General features: G+C 36.2%; 2 protein-coding genes and 1 pseudogene across 2 annotated transcripts; all 3 read left to right on the forward strand.

Annotated features, from left to right (window-relative positions):
• The first annotated feature begins 550 nt into the window (after positions 1-550).
• LOC118909682 (olfactory receptor 5B3-like) lies at positions 551-1,492 on the forward strand. Its single transcript, XM_036880403.2, has one exon. It carries the CDS (start codon positions 554-556, stop codon positions 1,490-1,492), a length of 939 nt encoding a protein of 312 aa, XP_036736298.2. The 5' UTR covers positions 551-553.
• A 9,400-nt stretch (positions 1,493-10,892) lies between these two features.
• LOC118909678 (olfactory receptor 5B2-like) lies at positions 10,893-11,811 on the forward strand (annotated as a pseudogene).
• A 7,238-nt stretch (positions 11,812-19,049) lies between these two features.
• LOC118909681 (olfactory receptor 5B3-like) lies at positions 19,050-19,988 on the forward strand. Its single transcript, XM_036880401.2, has one exon. The coding sequence runs from the start codon at positions 19,050-19,052 to the stop codon at positions 19,986-19,988; it is 939 nt and encodes a 312-aa protein (XP_036736296.2).
• Positions 19,989-20,392: the final 404 nt, after the last annotated feature.

The raw sequence follows: 20,392 nt of genomic DNA on the forward strand, positions 1-20,392 counted from the left end.
TACTTAGGAATCACTCCAGCTGAATCCAGAACATGGTTTGCCATTAATACTTGTGTAAACATGAATAAGCTACTCAAGGTCCTGTGCCTCACAATTTAACTGAAAGTAATAACTAATCAACCTCATAATAATGTTACAAGGAATCAATGGATATATGTGTAAAGCCTCCAGAGGCATCCTGGCAGGTGACAAACACGGTAGTGTAAGCTTTTACCAAGAGCAAAAACTGAGTCGGCTAGGATGTGGCATTCCAGACACAGACAAGTGATTAAAATTTCCAAATCTCTGTTTACAAATGTTTAAAATTTAAAAGCTTGGGAGATGGTGCATAATGATCCTTCCAATTTGACACCTCATAACTCCATAGATAATCAGTGTACTAAATTTTGTGGTTAAGCTAATGCTTTAGATATGGAGAATTTTGAAATATGTATTACTGCTAGAAGGAAATGATGACCACATTTCAGTTTCACTGCGATCTTCATTCCAACTAACACCCTTGTTCTTTTTTACACTTTGCTACAGGACATCTCATGATTCCCAAATAACACTGATGGGCAACCAGACAGAAATGACACAGTTCATTCTTCTCGGACTAACCAGTGCCCCAGAACTGCAGGTTCCCCTCTTTATAATGTTCACCCTCATTTACCTCATCAATGTGGTTGGAAACCTGGGGATGATCCTGTTGATTCTCATGGATTCTCATCTCCACACTCCCATGTATTTTTTCCTCATTAACCTGTCTCTGGTGGACTTAGGCTACTCTACAGCTGTCACTCCCACAGTCATGGCTGGGTTCCTTACAGTAGACAACGTCATCTCCTACAATGCATGTGCTGCTCAGATGTTCTTTTTTGCAGTATTTGCCACTGTGGAGAATTTCCTTTTAGCCGCAATGGCCTATGACCGCTGTGCAGCAGTGTGCAGACCCCTACATTACACCACCACCATGACGACAACTGTGTGTGCACATCTGATCCTAGGCTGCTACATCTGTGGCTTCCTGAATGCCTCCATCCATGTGGGGGGCACTTTCCATCTCTCTTTCTGTGTGACCAATGTGGTCCATCACTTCTTCTGTGATGTTCCAGCAGTCATGGCTCTGTCTTGTTCAAATAGACACGTGACTGAGTTAGTTCTTTTTTATGTAGCGAGCTTCAACACATTATTGGCTGTCCTGGTAATCATCGTATCCTATATACTCATATTTATCAACATCCTAAAGATGCACTTGTCTGCAGGATACCAGAAGGCTTTAACGACTTGTGCCTCTCACTCCATTGCCGTCTCCATCTTCTATGGAACTATTATCTTCATGTACTTACAGCCCAGCTCCAGACATTCCATGGACACAGACAAGGTGGCATCCGTGTTCTATGCTATGATCATCCCCATGCTGAACCCTGTGGTCTACAGCCTCCGGAACAAGGAGGTCAAGAGTGCATTCAGGAAGGTGGTTTTGGATGGAAAATTGTCTTTAGGATTGTGATTTTAATGTTGTACAATAAACGGTAACCTAGTTTCATTAAAGCCACCATGAAACTAAGTTCCTTAAGTGACATCCTTACCTATTCAAAAGTCTCTTGTCCTGAAAAAAGGAAATATCGCATCCCAAAATGTAATAACCCAAACAAGAATGGCTGAGATGCCTGAGGGCTGTTTGTCACACACTTTATTGAGGATACTTGTTTATTCACTTATTCTACATGCATTGTTTCTACCTCATCAATTCAAATACACATAAAATAGGGAACAATTAAGACCATCAGCAGAGGTTCGTACATGTGGAACATGAGGATACATACATGTAGAAGTGGAATATTTGCCAGATTAAATGGAATGTTGTTAGTTTTTAATAATAATAATTTAAATATTTAATCCATGAATTAGAATAGAAATTTGTGTTTAATTTATTTTTACTTCTTTTGCTTATTGCTGTTCTAAGAGACCTACTTTTGCAAAGAAAATTATAAATGATAATTATAATGAGAGCATGTGTTTTCACATTTTATTGAAAGATACATTACAGCATCTTAAATGAATAAAACCTTCTTTGCTTAGTCATTTTATAGAACTAACATGCTCACATTACAATTTTTAAAAGGTTAAAATGGCTAGAGGATAAGAATAATGGAAGAAAAATAAAAGTATTTTTCTATTTCTTTAGATATTACTACCAACTTTCACACTGTTAAAACATTCACTGAAGACCAATATTGTACATTTTGCTTCTGGAAATGCTTTGAAATTGTTAATGCTGGTAGCATGTTTGTTTTTGTCAATTTAAATTATTTTTTTTTATCCCACACTCTTTCACCCTACTTCATCCACACTGACTGTCTTCCTATTTCTTTAGAATCTGACAACTCCAAATATGTTCCTGCCTCAGGACATTAGTGCTTGCTGTTCCCTGTATAGAATGCTCCCTACTTCTACTAAGGTCATTGCTTCAATGTTACTCTATTTTAGATTTCCTTCTTGACCACCTTTATAAATAGTAATCCTGTACTTATCGTGTACAACATTTTTCACTCTGTGTTACTCTTCATAGTCCTTATGATCAAGTCACATACTGTATATTTATTTGTTCACTTCTTTATTATCTCTCTCCCCCATCCAGAATTTTAAACCACATGAAAGCCCTGGGTTTTCTGTTTTGTTTACAACAGATCCTCAGTGCCTAAATGAGTATGTTTCAGAGTAGATTCTCAATAGATATCTGGTTAAATGAATGGTTCAAATAAAAAAATTAAGATTCTAGTCTAACTGTGTCATTTGTTGAATCCTTAAACCATTGGCAATTAGAGTGTATCATCTATAATATAAACCCTCTTAATACACATAAAATGCCCTTCTATTTCTGCTTTGTTGAAAATTTTTTATTCACACACTTACTGCCTGCTTGCAGTCTGACAATGATTTCCTGGATTCTATAATCAGCTGAGTTCTCTGAAAGAATCTCAGCATTTTTACCTGAAATGATGTCTCATTAAGTGGCAAATAACACATCATAACTATTTAGCAAATCATAAAAAGACATTAAAGATGAGATTATATTTAAAGTTTAGTATCAGATTATATTTGAAATTACTTCATACATATGAAATAAAATTAACTGAAATGATTCTACTTATCTATATAGAATGTAAACATGATAATATCTATCAATAATAAAGAGAATGTACATTTATTATGATAGTAAAATGCATGATCTTTGTGGTTTTAATTTTAACCCTCAGGGAACTCTATACTATCCAAAACCTACCCACATAAATGTGTTCCCTTTTCTAATTTAGTATCTCTATATAATAGGAGGCTTCAATATCTCAGTATCTGTTAAGATTGTGCTTGACTATGCTAATATTCTCATACTGGTACTTGTGAGACAATATAGTATAACACAATATTTACTTTTTCCTGAAACTTGTGTAATGATGTATTTCAATTATACCTCAATTTAAAAACATCATGAGATAATACCACACACCTATAAAAATGGCCAAAATCTAGACTCTGATAATACCAGTTTTACCAGTGAGGATGTGGTGAAACAGGAACTCTCACCCACTGCCTTTGGGAGTGCAAAATGGTACAGCTACTTTGGAAGACAGTTCAGTATTTTCTTACAAAAGCAAACATACGTTCACCATAAGATCCTACAATTGCTCCTTGATATTTACCCAAAGGAGTTGAAAACTTATGTCCACTCAGAAATCTGCATGTGGAAATTGATAGGTGCTTTATTCATAATAGCTAAATCTTGGAAACAACTGAGGGGTTATTCAGTAGGTGAATGGATTAATAAACTGTGGTACATCCAGAAAATGGAACATTGTTAAATATTAAATAGCAATGAGCTATCAAGCCATGAAAAAAAACATGGTGGAAACTTAAATGCATAACACTACATGAAAAATAAAACAATATGCAAAGATTACATAATGTATAATTCCAACTATGTGTCATTCTGTAAAGTGTAAAACTATAGAGATGCTAAAAAGCTTAGTAGTTGCCGAAGACTGAGAGAAAGGAGGGTGGAATAGGTGGAGCACAGAGGATTTTTAGGGCAGTGAAAATGCTTTGTGTGATTCTCTAATGGTGGATTCAATTCACTGTACATTTGTCCAAACCCATCAAATGTACAAAACTGAGCGAGCACTGAGGTAACTGTGGACCTGGCTGATTATGATGTATCAGTGTAAGTGCATCAACTGTAAATGTACCACCTTGGTAGGGGTGTTGGTAATGGCATAGGCTATACATGTATAGGGGCAGGGATATATAGGAAATTTGAGTAACTTCCTTTTCACTTTGCTATGAACTTGAAATTGCTCTGAAAAGGTATATATGAAATATATGTTATACAAAAATAAAATAGAAAACATAACAAATGTAAATAAATTCTAATAGAGTAAATTAATATATACTATAAAAGAATTTTATCAATCATTTAAAGAGTTGGAGAAATATTAGATGAGACAAAATTGAATTCAGATTTAGCATACAGAAGTTACAACATAAAACTATTCAAAATACAACTCATAGAACAAAGAGAAAAATCAAGACCATTTCAGAAAAAAGTAGAATAGATTAAGAAACTCCAACATACTATTGTATGAAATCCACAAGAGAATAATAGGACAAAATAGTTTGCAAATAAGAAATAATTCCAAAATATGGTACTTGAAGATAGTTACTTACACCCATCTTTGAATAACTGCACTTATTTCTGAGAAACACATTTAATTTTTAATTGGATCATCTTATTGTGCAAGTGGAAAAGCAGGGACAATAACAAATTTTTTTACAATGTGAGAGAAAGAAACAAAGTAATAATAATCAGGCTTGCATCAGACTTCTCATCAGAAAAAAATAATAAAAGACAGCAGGCAGTAGACAATTATCTTCAAAAGACTGAGGGAAAATAACTGTGATTCCAGATTTCTATACCCAGACAAACTGCATTTTAAGAGCGATAATAAATCAAGATGTTATCATACATACAAAATCAAGTAGAGTGAGTGTTTCCACAAGAGGGTAGAGAAGCAATATATTAGATTGTGAAATTTAGAAGAAGGAATAGAGTTTGTTTTGTTCTACTTTCCTCTTTTTTATGGTGTTGCTTATCTGCAGCATGGTCATTCTGTCCTCTTCTCTTTGCTTGGTGAGAATAATAGGGCAGGATCCACTCTAGCTATGTAAAGGAGACTCCTATGATCTCAGGGTACATATTAGATGAGGATCCCCCAAAGCAGACCTCCAGAGTTAGAGATTTGAGTTGGAGTAGTTAATCTGCAAGTTAAAAGTAGGGTGGTGAGAAAGTGGGACAAGGAAGGGGAGGAAGCCAGTACATGATTTCATTATAAGTAGGATATGTATGTGGACAATAAAGGCTCAATTTTCCTAGAAACAATGTCTGAAACATGACAGAGTTGTACCACCTGAAAGATGAGAAATCTGGGGTACTTTTGGTCTACTTTTTCCAACAGTTAATGATGGCTGCCACTAGATAAATTAAATGGCTCCAACAATGGCTAAGCATATAGTTGCAGTAAAATAAGCCTTCAGCCTAAAAGCTTCAGACATTTTTTGTTCTTTCACTCGTAATAAGCATTGGTCTGAGCAGGAAAAACGAGTACCAAGGGGATGTGAGTAGAGTACCAGCAACACTGGCTCCAGGAGCACAATTTGGAGGAGACAATAAGCGAAACTTCCTAGAGGTCTGAACCAAACTTTTGAACTGACTTATCAGAATTAAGGCAGAATTTAATCTCCATCTCTCGGACATGTGTGTCTTATTTGCCTATTCTTTGTAAGCAATGTACAATTCAGTAGTATTTTGTACATTCACAATGTTGTGCCACCATGCCATCTGTCTAATTCCAAAAGACATTTTTCACTCACAAAGAGGATCCTGTACCAAATCGCCTGCTGCTGGAACCAAAAATTTGCCTTCAGTCTCTAAGGATTCACCTATTCTTGATATATGTAAATAGAATCACATATGACCTTTGATGTCTGACTTCTTTTAACTAGTATAATGTTTTTGAGACTCATCCGTGTTGTACCATGTATCAATACTTCATTTCTTTTTATGGATGAATGATATCCCATTGTATAAACATACCATATTTTGTTCATCCATTCTCAACTGATTGACATTTATATTGTTTTCACCTTTTGGCAATTGTTAGTAATGCAACATGAATACTTGTATTCATGAACAGGTATTGCTGGAGGACCTGTATTCATTCTTTGGGTATATCACTAGGAGAAGAATGGCTTATTTATATAGTAATTCTGTTTAACTTCTGAAGACCACCAAACCATTTTCCATAGCAGTTGTCCAATTTTACTTTCTTACCACCGATGTACAAGGGTTCCAATTTATCCACATCCTCAGCATGATTTGTTAATTTACAATTCATTATTTTTTATTGAAATTTCATTGACATACAACCTTATGTTGGTTTCAATTATACAACGCAGTGGTTCAAGAGCTACCCGTGTTATCAAACCCTCACCACCTGTAGTGTGGTTATTATCAATGTAGAAAGATGTTACAGAATCATTGACTATATTCTCCATGTTATTCTACTGTTCCCGTAACCAAATGATATTGTGATTGCAAATTATTGTACCCTTTTATCTCCCTCACTTTCCCCCCGGTAGTCCCCACACCCTCATACTTAGGTGCATGAGTCCCTTATATATTCTACACATTAAGTCCTTATCAGAAATATGACTTGCAAATATTTTTTCCCATTCTATTTGTTTATTTTCACTTCTTGATAATGTGCTTTGATACACAAAAGTTTGTAATTTTGAAGAAGTCCAATTACCCTATTTTTCCTTTTGCTGCTATTAAAAACCATTGCCAAATCCAAGGTCTAAATTTTTACTCACATTTTCTAATGGTTTCATGTTTTTCGGTCTTATATTTAGGTCATTGATCATTTTGACTTGACTTTTGTATATACTGTGAATAGTTTACATTACATCTGAAATCAAGAATTGTGAGTCCTCTTGTTCTTCTTTCTCAAGATTGTTTTGGCTATTGATGGTTGGTTGAAATTCCATATAAATTTTTAATAATAGCTTTCCCATTTCTGGACACAGGCCATTAGAATTTTGGTAAGGATTACATTATATTATAAATGTAGATCATTTTGGAAAATACTGCCATTAAACATTATTAAGACTCCCAATCCATTAGCAAAGAATGTCTTTCCATTTATTTAGGCCTTCTTGAATTTCACCAATTTGTTTTGTAATTTCAATGTACAACTCTTTCACTTCTTGGTTGAATTTATTCCCATATATTTTAACAGTTGGGTGCTGCATTAATGAATTTTTTTCTGTATTTTCTTTCTTAGATTGTTTATTGTTAATGCATGCAAAAACAACTTATATTTGTTTGGAGAATAAATTTATCAGGGAGTAGTTTTTGTACATTATTTGGGTTTTCTATATGTAGGATCATACCATCTGAAAATAACATGGTTATTCCTCTTCCTTTCCAATTTATATGCCTTGTAGTTCTTTTATTCTTGTGTAATTGTTCTAGGTAGAACTTCCAATTCAACTTTGAATAAAAGTGGTGAAAGCAGGCATAATAGTCTAGCATCTGATCTTTCAGAGTAGGATTTCAGTCTTTCACATTGAGTGTGATGTTAGCTGTGGGTTTTTCATTATTGCTATCTGTCAGTTTGAGGAAGTTTACTGGATTACTTCAACTGAGTCATCATTAAGCTCACTGGTTCTCTCTGTTCAAATAATTCTTGAATTCCTCTCATTTCTCGTTTCACTTATTGTGCTTTTCAGATCCAGGAATGCCTCCTGGCCCCTTTCAAATTTTTTCTCTCTTCATTGATACCCACTACTCGGTAAAAATTCATTCACTAGTTTCCTTTCATTACCTTTCAATATTCCTTTAACCCTTTTAAAATACATAAGATAGTTTATTTAAAATCTTTGTTTTACACATGTGTGAGTTCTTTATATGTTTTGAATGTTAACCCCTTGTCGGATATGTCATTTACAAATGTATTCTCCCATACTGTAGGATTCCTTTTTGTTCTGCTGATGGTGTCCTTTGCTGTACAGAAGCTTTTTAGTTTGCTGTAGTCCCACTTGTCCATTTTTGCTTTTGTTTCCCTTGCCCGAAGGGATGTGTTCAGGAATGATTCCCCTCATTTGTGGAGTATAACAACAAAGCAAAACTGAAGGAGCAAAATAGCAGCAGACTCCCAGACTCCAAGAAGGGACTAGCGGTTACCAATGAGAAGGGCATGGTGGGCGGGTGAGGAGTGATTATGATTGGCACACACGGTATGTGGAGTTCATGGGGAAGACAGTGCAGCACAGAGAAGGCAAGTAGTGACTCTGTGGTATCTTACTACACTGACGGAGAGTGAGTGATATGGGGTGTGGGGGGGCTTGATAATATGGGTGAAAGTAGTAGCCATAACGTTTTTCATGTGAAACCTTCATAAGAGTGTATATCAATGATACCTTAATAAAAACTATGTGTATTTTAAAAAAGCAATCTTTGTTTTATAATAATATCTGAGCATTCTCAGAGAGAGTTTCTGTCAATTTCTTTATTTCCATGATGAGTTGTATATATTTTATTGTTTCTTTGCAAGTCCTTAATTTTGGTTAGAAACTGGACACTTTGAATATTGTAGGTTGATAACTATGGAAATCAGATTTTTCCCTCTTTCCAAGCTTTTCTTTTTCTTATGCTTGTCGTTTGTTATAATTGCTTGTTTAGTGAGTTTTCAAAAATATATTTAAAGACTTTATTCTTTGTTCATGTGTGGCCTCTGAAGTTTCTGCAGTTTTACTGGTAGTCAGGCAGTAGTTTGACAACATTTCCTTAAGTACTCATTTAAGCAATATTTTTTCTGATGCAGCATTCATTTGTAAACCTTTGACTATTTTCCCAAGTTCTAACAAATCTGATTCTGGGAACTTTTGATTGATTGTTTTTGGGCTAAGCCCTGGAAATACCCTAATCTGCTATTTGTCCTGTCTCTCTCTTATAAGGACACTGATTATTCCATTTAGGGCCCACCAAAAAATCCAGGTAAGATTCCTGTTTTGCTACCAATAACTTAATAACAACTGCAAGGCCATTGTGCTCTGAGCTAATATTTACAGAATCCAAGGATTAAAGTCTGATGTGTTTTGATACCATTATTCAGCTCCTAGAGAGATTCTCACTTAGGCTAGTACTTGTCCACCCATCACACAGGTAACTGGTTAAGTGAAGAGCTTCCCCTACAGAGTCAGTCCAGGCTGATGAAGACTTCACCGTATAGCTGCACCTTTGGAACATGAAGATTCCTTAATCCTTTTGGCAGGAGAAAGATAATGGGAGAGTAATGTGCATGCTCTAGCCCACCCAAAAATGATACTTCAGTTCTTTCTACAGTCCATTGTCTACAACTAATGTATGTCTCAGCCTACCTGTAATGGGCAGACACATGGGGAAGCAGATGGAATGTTTGAACACCACTATTTTGGAGAACTATTCTGTATCATGTTTATGAATAACGATGCATTCAGGAAGAAGTTGCTCTATTCAGGAGATTTTTGCCTATGTTGTCTTCTAAAAGTTTTATGACCTGGAAGTGTTTTAGTGTTCAGCTCAGAAATGGCTTTAAATCTTAAATCTTCCTCACACTGTTTAATTGTAGACAGTACATAATTTCATAAATCCTCAATTCTTTAATGGTAAAATGAGAATAGAATACTACCTCTCTTACACATCCCCACACACATTTATATATGACGTGCTTAGCATTGGTTGTAGAACACAGTATAGGCTTAGAGGGGTTGTATATGCTAAGGTGGGCAAACACAAAGCCTTCAAGGACCAGGCTTGTAACGTGAAGTTGCCAAAGGCTTAGGAGGAAGATGGTAGGGAATAACAGCATCAGATGTCTGCCCCTCCAAAGGATGCAGGTTGAAATAAAGAGAATTAAACCTATTCCTACATAAGAACAGATTCACATAACTATTTCACAACATGCAATTTGCCACAAAAACAGATCTGCAGGCTACATACAGGAAAGCCACAAACTATGAACTTTCACCTGTGCTTCAAATAGGGAATGGTAGCGATGAAACAAAGACTGAGTTAAGCATTGGAGACTCAAGGCAAATTAAACTGTAGATTTCAGAAGAGAAATTAAGAGAGGAATAAAAAACTTCAGCCACATGGAAAAGCTAAAGCAGCAATTTGAATGCATGGAGCAAGGACAGAGCTGAAGTCACTAGAGGGCACAAAAGTCTGCGGGGCCTCGTGGTGTAAGAAAAGGCAAAATGAAAGAGGAAGCGAAAAGATTTCAAAACTCATTCACGGTGAAACTCTGCATGTTGCCACCTACTTTTCCTCAACCAACATAGATATCATCATTCCATCCTAATAATAACATTTCAGGTCATACTAATCAGGCAGGGTTAAACACCCAGAATTTCACTCATTATTTTCAATCCTGGCACATGAGCGACATGGCAGTGTAAGCTTTTACCAAGAGCAAAAACTGAGTTGGCAGGGAAATGCCATTCCAGACATGGAAAGTAACTACATTTTCCAAATCTCTGTTTACAAATGTATAAATTTAAAAGCTTGAGAGGTGATGCATACTGATCCTTCCAGTTCGACAGCTCATAACCTTATAGATAATCAGTGTACTGTATTTTGTGGTTAAGCTCATGCTTTAGATATGGAGAAGTTTGAAATATATATTACTGCTCTAAGGAAATAATGCACATGGTATATAAACATTTCAATTTCACTGCAATCTTCACACCAATTAACACCCTTGTTCTTTTTTACACTTTGCTACAGGACATCTCATGATTCCCAAATAACACTGATGGGCAACCAGACAGAAATGACACAGTTCATCCTTCTCGGACTAACCAGTGCCCCAGAACTGCAGGTCCCCCTCTTTATAATGTTCACTCTCATTTACCTCATCAATGTGGTTGGAAACCTGGGGATGATCCTGTTGATCCTCATGGACTCTCGTCTCCACACCCCCATGTATTTTTTCCTCAGTAACCTGTCTCTGGTGGACTTAAGTTACCCCTAAGCTGCCAGTCCCACACTCATGACTGGGTTCTTTGCAGTAGACAACGTCATCTCCTACAGTGGCTGTGCTGCTCAGATGTTCTTTTTTGCAGCTTTTGCCACAGTGGAAAATTTTTTCCTGGCATCTATGGCGTATGACCGCTATGCAGCAGTGTGCAAACCCCTACATTACACCACCACCATGACAAGTGTGTGTGCATGTCTGATCCAAGGCTGCTACATCTGTGGTTTCCTGAAAGCCTCCATCCATGTGGGGGGCACTTTCCGTCTCTCTTTCTGTGTGTCCAATGTGGTCCATCACTTTATCTGTGATGTTCCAGCAGTCATGGCTCTGTCTTGCTCTTATAGGCATGTGAGTGAGTTGGTTCTTATTTATGTGGCCAGCTTCACCATATTTTTTGCTCTCCTGGTTGTATTGATATCCTAATACTCATATTTATCACCACCCTAAAGATGCAGGATACCAGAAGGCTTTATCCACCTGTGCCTCTCACTTCACTGCCGTCTCTGTCTTCTATGGAATGACTGTTTTCATGTACTGACAGCGCAGTTCCAGCCATTCCATGGATACAGACAAAGCAGCATCTGTGTTCTATACTCTGGTCATCCCCATGCTGAGCCCTGTGGTCTATAGTCTGAGGAACAGGGAGGCCAGGAGTGCATTCAAGAAAGTTCTTTTGGAGGCTAAATTGTCTTTGTGATTTAAATATTATAGGATTCACATTAATCTAGTGTCATTCCCCTCAGATCTTCTCCATTTACTGAGTTATATTTTAAGATCCATAATGAAGTTATTTCTTGAAGTGATATCCTTTCCTCTTCAAAAGTCAGTTGTCTAGATAAAGAGGAAATGCTATGTCCAGAAATATAATACCTGATTGAGATAGTGAATCATGAGACATCTTGTGTCCTGCTTGTTAAAAATCTTGTTAAGGATATTTGATTTATTCACTAATCGGTACATGCATTTCCTCTGCCACATGCACTGTAAACATACATGTAAAACAGGGGCACAAATGAGTCCAGGAATGGAAGTGCATGCATGTGCCCCATGTGGATGCTTATGTATGGGAGCAGGGAATTGGCCATATGTAATGAAATGCGGCTAGTGTTTTTTTAAAATAATTTAAGTAATCAGTTCAGTCTGCTTAAGTGTTATCTTATCATGGAGCCCTTACCATGGTTGCTCTCTGCTCACCATGCACACTGTACTTTCACTCTGTTATTCTTCTCACCCCTTATTGAACCTTACCCAGTGCATATTTATGTGTTCACTTGTTTATCATCTGTTCCCCCAACAACTACAAGTTAAACTGCATGACGGTAGTGGCTTTTACCTATTTTCTTTGCAGCAAGATCCTTAATACCTAAATGAGTTTCTGTTTCATTTCTTAAATGAATGAGCAAAATAAGTAGGTTTTGAGCTCACATGTATTAATATGTTGAATCTCTGAACTATTGATAATACTTATCATCCATTATATAAACTTTCCAGATCCCCTTTTATGGCATTTTCAGAAGCATAGCTCATTTTCTCCTCTACTAAAATACTTCTCTCATTCTCACTCAGTGCGTGTATTCCCCACTCTTGGACACAATGATGCCTTGGACAATCTAAACCATTTTGCAATTTTTACTTCCAAATCATGTCACATTAAGTGGCAAGTGACACAGGAAATGAGTGCTATTAAGTCATAAAAGACATTAAATGTGAGATTATTTAAAGGTTTAATATATGATTATATTTGGAAAATTTCTTCCTACATACTAATTAAACAACTAACTGAAATTATTCTAAATGTCCATATGAATGTAAACATGACAATATGTCTCAGTCATAAAGTTAATGAGCACTCAATATACTGATATATTGCACAATATTGATGTTTTCTATTTTGACCCTCAAGGAACTCAGTATTACACAAAACCTACACACAGGTATATCACCAATGCCTAATTTGTTATGTCTATAAAATATGAGGCTTTAGCATCTCAGTATTTGTAAGATTGTGTTTGAATGTGCTATAATGGATACACTGGTACTTGTGGAGTGTTGGCTATTTTGTATCTTTTACCTATCCATATAAAGTTTAGAATCAGTTTATCAATATCAATAAAATAACTTGCTGAGATTTTGATTGGGACAGCATTGGATCTATGTATGAAATTGGGAAAAACTGACATCTTGACAATATTGTTGTCCTATCCATGAACACTGAATACCTCTCCATTTATTTAGTTGTCTGATTTTGTACATCAGATTTTACTAGTTTTCTTCTTTTCTTCTATTCATCTTGGATAAAGTTTGTTAAATTTATAAGTAAGTATTTCCTTTCTTAGGTGTTAGTGATCTGTTCTTCACCACAAAAGTTTTAAAAATGTGTATCATTCTGTAGATAAGTTATGCACTAAATTGTATCATCATGTCCATGATGTAGATCTGGAGAATTTTGAAGAACAAATTATTACCATACTAAAATTGTGCTTCTACTTTTCAATTTCTGGACAAATTTTCCTTATTAATCACTGTGTTCCTTTGCTGTCCTTTCCTGCAGAAGATATTATGATTCTCAAATCAGATCCATAAAAAATAAAAATAGGTGAATGAATTCACCCTTCTAGGACTAACCAATGTCCTAGAACTGTAGGTTCCTGTCTTTATAATGTTCATCCTCACTCTGACTGGGAACCTGGGATTATCATGTTAATGTTGCTAGACTCTTATTTTCAATCTCCCATGTACTTTTTCTTCAGAGACCTATATCTGGTGACCTTTTGTTAACCCTCAACAGTCATTCCAAAGATGGTGTCTGGGGTTCTTACATGAGACACGGTCATTTTCTGTAATACATGTTCTCCTAGGTGTCTTTCTTGTAGTGTTAATTCTGTGGAAAATTTCTTCTTGGCATCAATAGCTTATGATCAGTACACAGCAGTGCACAAACCCTACATTATACTACCACCCATGTCCACCTGGGCTTCCCCACCTTGCTGTTTCTATTTTCTAAAGCACTCTCATTTTCATGGCTTTATAGCCCAGTTCTAGTCATTCCATGGACACAGACAAAACACCGTCTGTGTTCTATACTATGCCTCATTCCCATGATGAACCTTGTGGTCTATAGTCTCAAGAACAGTGAGGTCAAGAGTGCATTCAAGAAGGTGGTTGAAGAACAGAACTGTCTCCAGAATGAGAATTTTAATGTTGTAGATTGTGCAATAATCTTCTTTCATTTCTCTCAGAATGTTCCCATGCAACGATTCATATTTAACCCCCTACTGCATTTAGTTCTGGAAATTATAACCTTATCTCTCCAAAAATATCTTATCTATTAAAGAAGAAACATGCCCAGAAATGTAATATCTAGGAAAGCATAGCTCTGGGGAATCAAAAGAAGCTTTGGATCCTGTTGTAAAAAAACTTTTTAATGCATTTCATTTGTTCAGTTTTTCCACATGAATATTTTCTACCACATGCCAATGCAACATACATGTTAATCACAGACACAAACAATTCCATGGACAGTAGCATATGCATGTGCTCCTTGATGACATGTGGGCACATACTAATGACAGTGGGAAATTTGAGGTACATGAAGTGTGCATAGTTTTTAATTAAATAATTTAGAACAATTAGTTGGGTTATTAGAATATAATCTAATTTCCTTAATTGAATACCTTTTGTAAGGGTCTTAATAAAAGAACCAAGTAACATGATTCAAAATGAAAGCATGTGCTTCATCTGCATAATTTATTGAGCAATACATCAATTTTGCATGTTTAATAAAGCAGTATATATATATATATATGTCTTGACTGTCATTTTTTAGTCCAACATGTTCACATTACAATTTTCAAAGTGATAAAATTGCAGGAATACAAAAAAAAACAGAGGAAAATAAGAGCATTTTCCAATTTACTACCAACTTTTTACATTGTTTCAAATACGTGCTAAGAATATCCATAATATACATTTTTTCTGTTTGAAAATGCACTAAAAAGTTTAATGCTGCTCATTTATTCATACTTTGTTTCATTTACTTTTTTTTTCACTCCCCTAGTCTCTAACCCCAATTCACTGACTCTGATTTCCTTTCATTTCTAGACAACTCCAAGCTTGTTCTCACCTCAGGGCCTTTGTACTTGCTGTTCCCTGAGTGGAATGTTCTTTCCCTCCATTCAAGTCTCTCCTTAAATGTTACCCTATCATAGTTTACTTTCCCGGACGATTTTATAGTCACCCTTTTTTCCCCATATATACTCTATGCTCACTCTGCATTACTCTTCACAGTCTTTATCAACACTCCCTACTGCATAATTATTTGCTTCCTTGTTTATTACCTATCTCACCCAAATATTATGTAAACACAGTGAGTGCAATGAGTTTATCAGTTCTCTTCACATGATCCTCAGTAGCAAAATGATTTCAAAGTAGATTCTCTGTAAATGTTCTTTAAATGAGCAAATGATTTAAGCTTTGAGTAACTACATACAATATGTTAAATCTTTGTATTTTAGGATATCCCCCAAATAAATATATAAACCTTCTAGCATTTCAGGAAACATAGCCAATTTTCTGATTTTCTGAGTTATATTTATCTACACTTTCACTCAGTGCTTATATGGCCCACACTGAGGCACAACAATTTCTTGGAAATCACCTCATCATTGAATAATCCAAATCACCTAATAATCTTCACATAAAAATGTTATCTAATTAAGTGGTAAATAATACATACAAAATGAATGCTAAAAATAATAAAAATCATAAATATAAGTAAATCCCAAAAGGCATTAAAATGTAATTATAAAAAGTTAACTGTATGAGTTGTTTTGGAAAATTGGTTCACGTTTACTGATTACACATTTAATGGAAATGATTCTAATCTCCATATAGAATATAAACATGACAGTATTTCTCGGTAGTAAAAATAATGTACATTTAGTATGCTAATATAGTTTACAATTTTTATACTTCAGTGTTGATCCTCAGTGAGTTCAATACTATACAATAACAACCCACCACAATATGAATTATTTACAGTGATTTAACTTTCAAATTTACTGATTTCTTTCCTCTCCAGTTTAAGACACTGGTAAAACCTTCTAGTGAAATTTTCATTACTCTTGTGCTTCAAGCTCTGTTCATTTTTTTTCCTGTTTTGTATGTTCTTGTTTCTTTGCAAGTCTCTAACTTTTTGTAAAAACTGGACAGTTTAATATTACAGTGTGGATACCATAGAAGTTTAATTCTTTACCCTTACCAACTTTTTTCTGTGTGATTGTTTGGATACAGTAGTTTCTTTAGTGAATTTTGTAATTTTTTTTTAAAGTGTAATCTTTGTCTCTCTGGTCTCAGAGGTCTCTATTCCATTACTTATGATCAGTTCATACTTTGACAAAAATGAGAAGTAACAACTAATACAAAAACAAGTGTGTACAATGAAAATAATCATCATGATCCCCACAGGCAGTTTGTTTAACTTTTTCTTGGGAAAGCAGGATGCAGAGCTATAAATGCTTTCACAGGGGAAATTACCAGAGTTCTATGTCTCTATAATTCCCTCCATGTCCCCATTAGCCTTTGAAATCCCAATACTACTCAACATGACATTATTGCAGAGGGACCAGTCTGCATGCTGAAGCAGGCTGGTGATCATTCATTCATTGAGCATTAATACTTGTTAGCACACAGAGGCCTTCCCCAGGATTTGCTGTGCACCCACAACCATAGTCAGGGAAAACATCCCAAGGTACAAATTCCATTGATTGACTTTAAAATGATCATCTCTGATAGAGATATTTCAAAGACCTTCCCTTACTTGTTATTTACAGACACAGTTCTGTGAATTTTGTGAGATACTTTTATTTTATTTTATAAATAAAAGAAGGTAACTGACTCCTTGTGAGGTCGCAGGAAGAATGCAGGGTAGGTGCAGGAATTGCGGAATGTTGATTTCCTTTCCTCCGTGTCGCCTGCCTTAGACACCTCAGAGCGTTATGGCCACTACCTGAGCGACAGCTTCTCTAGAGGTATTTACGCGTCATTCTGCAGCTCACATTCTGACTTCAGGCCCTTTAGAACTGACTCTTTCTCCTCTCCCAGCAGACAGGTAAGAACCTGTACTCCACAAGCACTTTGTGTGTGTGTGAGAAGTAATTCATGAAAATTAGTGGGGGCAGTTATACTTTGAGTTATTTAAGAACAGAAATAGACATTTTCAATGTTTTCCTAAAATGTTAGCGTGAAACTGGGATACAAATGTTAAAATTTCCATCAGTAAGACTTGACTGATACTTAGAAAATATCATCCTGCTTTCCCAAAGATATGAACAAAGCATAATGCAGATGATTCTTGGCCTGATCAAGTGGTAATTTTATCTTGTTCACTAAATGTTGGTCTATCATTAGAGGTAAAAAATTAACAAATAGACAAAAACACGTAAACAACAAAAAAGAACAAAAGACTATAATTATATTTAAACTACAAAAGCTTCCAATATGAATTAACCAGATCCAAATGGCATTTAAAATTTTTCCCTATAATTTCATCCTTATTATTACTAGCATATATTACATTTGATGGTGAATGCTTAAGAAAATAGACTTTTCAGATGGCAGGAATGAGAGAAATAATGAGTTTTGGAAAGGGATACTCACCTAAGTTAAAATATGGATTTCAAGGAAGAAAACAAGCAAAAGAATGGCTCACATGGATTTGCTGAAACAGCCTATTGTATGAATGATGCGAAAGCAGGTTGATGAGACTGAAAAATATGGGTCTGCCCACATAATCTCCATGGCCTTAGCGGTAGAGTAACGTGAAGAGGAAGACTTCTGGACTTCAAAACTCACACACACCTGAAGCCCTCCAGGTTGCCACCCATTTTTCCCAAGTCAGCATAAAGACAGTCATCTCATCCTGAGAATGATATTATAGCTAGCCCTCATCAGACTGTGCTAAACACCAACATTTCATTGTTTTTTACGCACAACCTTGTTTCATTCTCATAATAATAGTATGAAATAGGACTCATTACTGTATTTGTTTTGTTGATGGAGAAATGAGGTTCATGGTGTTAGGGCAGGACTTAAGGTAGAAATATGCTGAGGGCATAAGATTCCAAGGCAGCATATGAGGGCTCATGTAACCCTCATCCCACAGACTGAGCTCTGTCCCTAATGCTTTGCCTTCTCCTCAGAATTGCCTTTGCTGGTTATATACATGCCCCTGCTGCTCCGGTTATCCCACCCACTACTATGAATGTGTCTCCCAGGTACTGCGCTGTGAAACTGTAATCACTAAATTTGGAGTGATGGAAATAGTGAGTAATTGCAAACTGAGTTAAAATCAATAGGATTCAAGTACAGTAAGAGAGTTGGACGTAGGAACCACCCAGTGTTGTTCCAAAGCACAGAGTTCCAATTAATATTCTTTTAAATATTAAAAAGTAGCCATTTCTTGCATCAGAATTTAAATGAATGTAATAAAAATCAAACTCATAATATTCTTGAGGGATTATGAAGAATATACATCTAAAATATCTAAAGCAGTTCTTGGCAGAGGAGCCCTATTCAGGTACATGCTCTTACTAGGATTAGGTAAAGTGAACTGGCAGATATATTCATTCCGGGTAGGCCATCTTGATCAGATCATTTTATTTTCTAAATTTCAGTTTACAAATTTATAAAATTTAAATCCAGGGGAGATGCTACATAAAGGTACACAGATTCAAAAGTATGCACATCTGTATGTAAGTAATGCACTAAGTATCACCGTTAAACTCTTTTTTTTTTAATCTGGAGAACCTTGAAATACAAAATGTCATCATAATGAAGTAATATATATGCATGTACACTTTTGAATTTAGATTTCTTTGTCATCACCCTGCCCCTCTCTTCTCATAGCCACAGAGCATTTTGAGATTCTCAACACTGATGAAGAACAGGACAGAAGTGACACAGTTCATCCTGCTGGGAATCACCGATGACCCAGAACTGCAGGTCCCCCTCTTTGTAATGTTCACGCTCATCTACCTCACCACTCTGATTGGGAATTTGGGGATCATTGTGCTAACTTTGCTGGACTCTCGTCTCCACACCCCCATGTACTTCTTCCTCAGTAACCTGTCTCTGGTGGACTTCTGTTACTCTTCAGCTGTCACTCCCAAGGTCATGGCTGGGCTCCTTACAGGGGACAAGGTCATCTCCTACAGTGCATGTGCTGCCCAGATGTTCTTTTTTGTAGCTTTTGCCACCGTGGAAAATTACCTCTTGGCCTCCATGGCCTATGACCGCTATGCAGCAGTGTGCAAACCCCTCCATTACACCACCACCATGACCACAGGTGTGTGTGCACGTCTGGTCACAGGCTCTTATGTCTGTGGTTTCCTGAACGCCTCCATCCACATTGGAGACACCTTCAGCCTCTCCTTCTGTGTGTCCAATGTGGTCCATCACTTTTTCTGTGATATTCCAGCAGTCATGGTTCTCTCTTGCTCAGATAGACATGTGAGTGAGCTGGTTCTTTTTTATTTAGTCAGCTTCAACATCTTCTTTGCTCTCCTAGTTATCTTGATATCCTACATATTCATATTTATCACCATCCTAAAGATGCACTCGTCTGCAGGATACCAAAAGGCTTTATCCACCTGTGCCTCTCACTTCTTTGCTGTCTCCATCTTCTATGGAACAGTCATCTTCATGTACTTACAGCCCAGCTCCAGCCATTCCATGGACACAGACAAGATGGCATCCGTGTTCTATGCTATGATCATCCCCATGCTGAACCCTGTGGTCTACAGCCTCCGGAACAAGGAGGTCAAGAGTGCATTCAGAAAGGTGGTTTTGGATGCAAAACTCTTTTTAGGAATGTGATCTTGACATTGTACAATAAACAGTAACTTAGTTTCATTAAGGTCACCATGAAATTAAGTTCCTTAAGTGACATCCTTACCTAGTCAAAAGTCTCCTGTCCTGAAAAAAGGAAATATCACATCTCAAAATGTAATAACCTGAACAACAATGGCTGAGATGCCTTGAGACCTGTTTGCCACAAACTTTATTGAGGATACTTGTTTATTGACTTTTTTTACATGCATTATTTCTACTTCATTACTGCAAAACACATAAAATAGGGCACAAATAAGACCATGACCAGAGGTTCATGCATGTGGAACATGAGGATACATACACATAGAAGTGTAAAATTTGCCAGAATTTAATGGAATGTTGTTAGTTTTTAATAATAAAATTTAAATATTTAATTCATGAATTTAAAT

This window comes from Manis pentadactyla, chromosome 9 (assembly GCF_030020395.1).
Source record: "Manis pentadactyla isolate mManPen7 chromosome 9, mManPen7.hap1, whole genome shotgun sequence".
Lineage (NCBI taxonomy): Eukaryota > Metazoa > Chordata > Mammalia > Pholidota > Manidae > Manis > Manis pentadactyla.